Source organism: Fukomys damarensis, unplaced genomic scaffold (genome assembly GCF_012274545.1).
Source record: "Fukomys damarensis isolate Sample0158 unplaced genomic scaffold, DMR_v1.0_HiC HiC_scaffold_4, whole genome shotgun sequence".
In the NCBI taxonomy this organism is placed as follows: domain Eukaryota; kingdom Metazoa; phylum Chordata; class Mammalia; order Rodentia; family Bathyergidae; genus Fukomys; species Fukomys damarensis.
In genome coordinates, this window is record NW_022900916.1 from 62,497,687 (window position 1) to 62,501,418 (window position 3,732).

Below are 3,732 nucleotides of genomic sequence, written 5' to 3' on the forward strand. Positions count from 1 at the left end.
ACACCAATAATACCATTTTCTAGTTTTTCTATTTCCTGTCCTCATGAGAATCAGAAGCCCCATCAATCTGTTCTCACTAGACAGGGTAAGGAATGAGTGAGGCAATTTTAAAACAGTAAGGGATAACTAAGAAAAAGAATCTCAAAATACTTGGTTTATATCTCAAATCATACTTTTGGCTATATTTTACTCAATAATTACATATGGTAGAGTAATTACTTCTTACAGTATATTAAATCTTCGGGGCAACACACTAAATTTAAAAGTTACTAAAATTGCATCTCCTTAACTCTCCAGTACATGTACCACCCCAACTTCCACCTCAAACACTGTCTGTCTTGCTTACGCTTTTATAGCCTCTCACCTGGATATTCTCATGCAGTCTCAGATGGTGCTTCAGTAGTCCCTGATTTATTATCCACACTTGTTTGCGTGATCTTGCTAAGTAAGCATATCCTCTCACTGTGCCTTCATGCACCAATGCACGGACTGTACTGAATTTGCAGTCCTTTAATATGCTGTGGTGTTTCATGATGATACCTCACAGTCTAGAATGCCCTTCCTATTCTGGTAATTATGAACAACATCAATCAGCTTTTAAGCTGCAGCTAACAATTCTTTTTTAAAAAGTGTTTTGTAATCGTCTTCCAGAGATGACTGACCTTCCTCCTTGTTTTTCTTCTCTCCCACAATTTATCACAGGAAAAATATTCTTTCACAGCATTTATACCCTATATCATCTCTAAAATATAAATTTCAAGAGCACAGAAGGTATCTTATTTTTGTATTTTCACATAAAACAGCAATATAATAAATATTAAATAAATAAAAAGACCCAAGAAATTAATTTGCATTTGCGTTAATTAGAAAGAAAAGAGCTATTGCCCAATACTTTAAGACATGGGAAATTACTGCAAAGCATATATAGTTATTTGCTAAATGTAGGCATTGCTGTGGGAAAAATTTTAAAAGGAGTCCTGTTGGGCATGGTGGCCCATATCTGTAATTCCAGGGCTCTGGGAAGCTGAGGTAGCAGGATCACAAGTGTGAGCCCAGCCTGGGCCATTTAGCAAGACCCTGTCTCAAATTTTTAAAGAAGGGCTAGAAACACCTCAGTGCAAAGGTCCCAGGTTCAATTCTCAGAATGGGGGGAAAATAGAAGTTCTCTTAGACACTCAAACCCATTTCATCACTAGGCATGTGCTTTGTGTCACTCAATCCAATCTAATATTAGCCTCCTATTAAAGTGGGATCACTAATATTACCTGATGAATTTCTGAGGATGATACAATATCATACGTACAGAAGTCTAAGTAAAAATAGTTATAGACATGTTATTTATAAAAGTGAATGTACAGAGCCATATAATAGCAAAGAATTCACTTGTCTTTTCCTTCATGAAAGTTTTATTGGAAATGAGAAGATTCTTTCCACTACAGATTACATACTGGCTTCCCCTAAGGTACAGACTACTGGATGGCCCAACCTAGGCTAGAAAAGAAGGGCCAAAGGAGGAAGGGTAAAGATAGTCCCCACTTGTCCTGGAAAAAGGGTACCTATGTATGATGCCTCTTTACAAAAACTCTATGAAGTCCGAAAGGATGGTGGTCAGAGGCTCAAAGCTAAACAGTGGAGCTTTCTCATTAAAAAAACTTGTAAACTAACTGTTCAGTAAACATAAGAAATAGGGCTATATTTTCTTCAATGCTATCGAGAAAGATGTATCCCAGCTATCTAAAATTCCTCTTACGTTCTTCTGGTTTCATTTCAGTGATTTTTTGTAGCCAGTTTTTCCATGTTTGGCAGTCACATGGCTCATGTGCTTCACCAAGGCACTCCCTAAAGAAGAAAACAGAAAAGTGATTTAAAAACATACATCAATATCATGGTGAAAGAAAAAAGGTGAGAAGTGCTCCTCCAATATTAAAGTTGTGAAAACTAAGGCACAGTGATGATATATGAAGCATTTCAATAGAGGAAATGAAAATGTCACTCCAAAGCTTAATGCTATCATACTAGTTTTCTTTGAAATCAGTACATCAATTTTATACATTTTAAAATTTCTGAACAGATTTGTGACCTAGCTTTGCATACCTTATAAGCTGTAAAACATTTTCATCAATCGGGCTTCACTGTAACTAATATTTTAAATTCTAGTCACTAAAGGTATATTCTTCAGCAAGTAGCATTCACTACTTATGGACTGGTTAGATAAGAAGAGCAGGCCCCATAAAACCTAGAGATTGGAATAATTGTTTTAGCAAAATTATCACACGACCCTTCTTCATTTTAAAGTTTGAGAAGCATTGTTTTCAGTCAGATTCTTTTTTTTTGGTTTTTTGCGACAGGGTCTCACTATGTAGTTGAGACTGACCTGGAACTCACTATGCAGCAGCACAGGCTGGTCTTGAACCCACAGCAATCCTCCTGCCTCAGCCTCCCAAGTGCTGGGATTACAGGCATGTGCCACCACACTTGGCTTTTCAGTCAGATTCTTATAGTTACTTTTACCTCCTATTTCCCAGATTACTGTTAAGTCGATCTAATTTATTTTATGGGAATTTGATAAATTTTCATTTAACTAGTATCAATTTATCATTTGTAACTCAATTTTATATTCTTAAGATCTAAGGCTGTATAAGAAACTTAACACCAAAATGAGCCTATCATATTCATAAATTGCTTATTTTATTCAATATGATGATTTACTGAATAGTACAAAAGTCATTATTCCAGTTAACAAAATATTATTTGGGGATAGAAAAACTCAAGCTGCAGATGACATTATCAACATCATCGTTATTGTCATTTTAAATAATGATGTTATTTACAATGGTTAAGTTTGTTAAGATATAACAACTGACTCAAGTAGAGAGTCTTATAAACTAAGAGGTAATATTCCATTCTATTAAGTGTCCATTCTACTTCATACTCATTTGCACGACTAATACTAAACATAGAAAATAACAAGTGTTGGTATGGATTGCAAAAATTAGAACCTCTGTGCCTTGCTGACAGACAGGTAAATGCTGCTGTAGCTGCTACAGAGAACAGTTTGGCTTCCTATAAAGTTCAACATAGAATCACCATGGGATTTAGCAATTTGGTTTTTTTTTTTTTTTTTTGGTGTTTTTTGAGAGGGTCTCACTATGTAGTTGAGACTGACCTGGAACTAACTAAGTAGCCCAGGCTGGTCTCAAACTCACAGCGATCCTTCTGCCTCAGCCTCCCGAGTGCTGGGATTACAGGCATGCACCACCATGCCCGGCTTGCAATTTGATTCTTAAGTATATACCTAAAAGAACTAAAAACAAACACTTAAACTTGTATACTAGTGTTTGGTATAGGAAAAGACTTTATGAACAAATCCTCAGTAGCATGGGAACTAGCAGATAGAATCAACAACTGGGATCTCATCTTACTAAAAAGCTTCTGTACTTCAAAAGAAACCATCAGCAGAACTAAGAGACAATCTACAATGTGGGAAAAATTTTTACCAGCTGTTCCTCAGACAAAGGACTATTATCAAGGATATATAAAGAACTCAAAACAATCAGTCCCCCCAAATATAAAGACCTGATTCAAAAATGGGCATCCAAAATGAACAAAAAATTTCTCAGACAAAGAAGTAAAAGCAGCAAGAAAATATTTGAAAAAATTTTCCACATCACTGGTCATTCGAGAGATGCAGATGAAAACAACACTGAGATTCCACCTCACCCCACAAAGAAT

At 35.9% G+C, this 3,732-nt stretch overlaps 1 protein-coding gene across 2 annotated transcripts in view; it reads right to left on the reverse strand.

Annotated features, from left to right (window-relative positions):
* Ankib1 (ankyrin repeat and IBR domain containing 1) overlaps nucleotides 1-3,732 on the reverse strand; it is a 148,503-nt gene that overhangs the window by 22,959 nt on the left and 121,812 nt on the right. For both annotated transcript variants that reach the window (XM_010603484.2, XM_010603482.2), the window contains exon 10: nucleotides 1,751-1,839. In XM_010603484.2, the coding sequence (XP_010601786.1) occupies nucleotides 1,751-1,839 (89 nt within the window). The remainder of the gene's footprint in view (nucleotides 1-1,750; nucleotides 1,840-3,732) is intronic.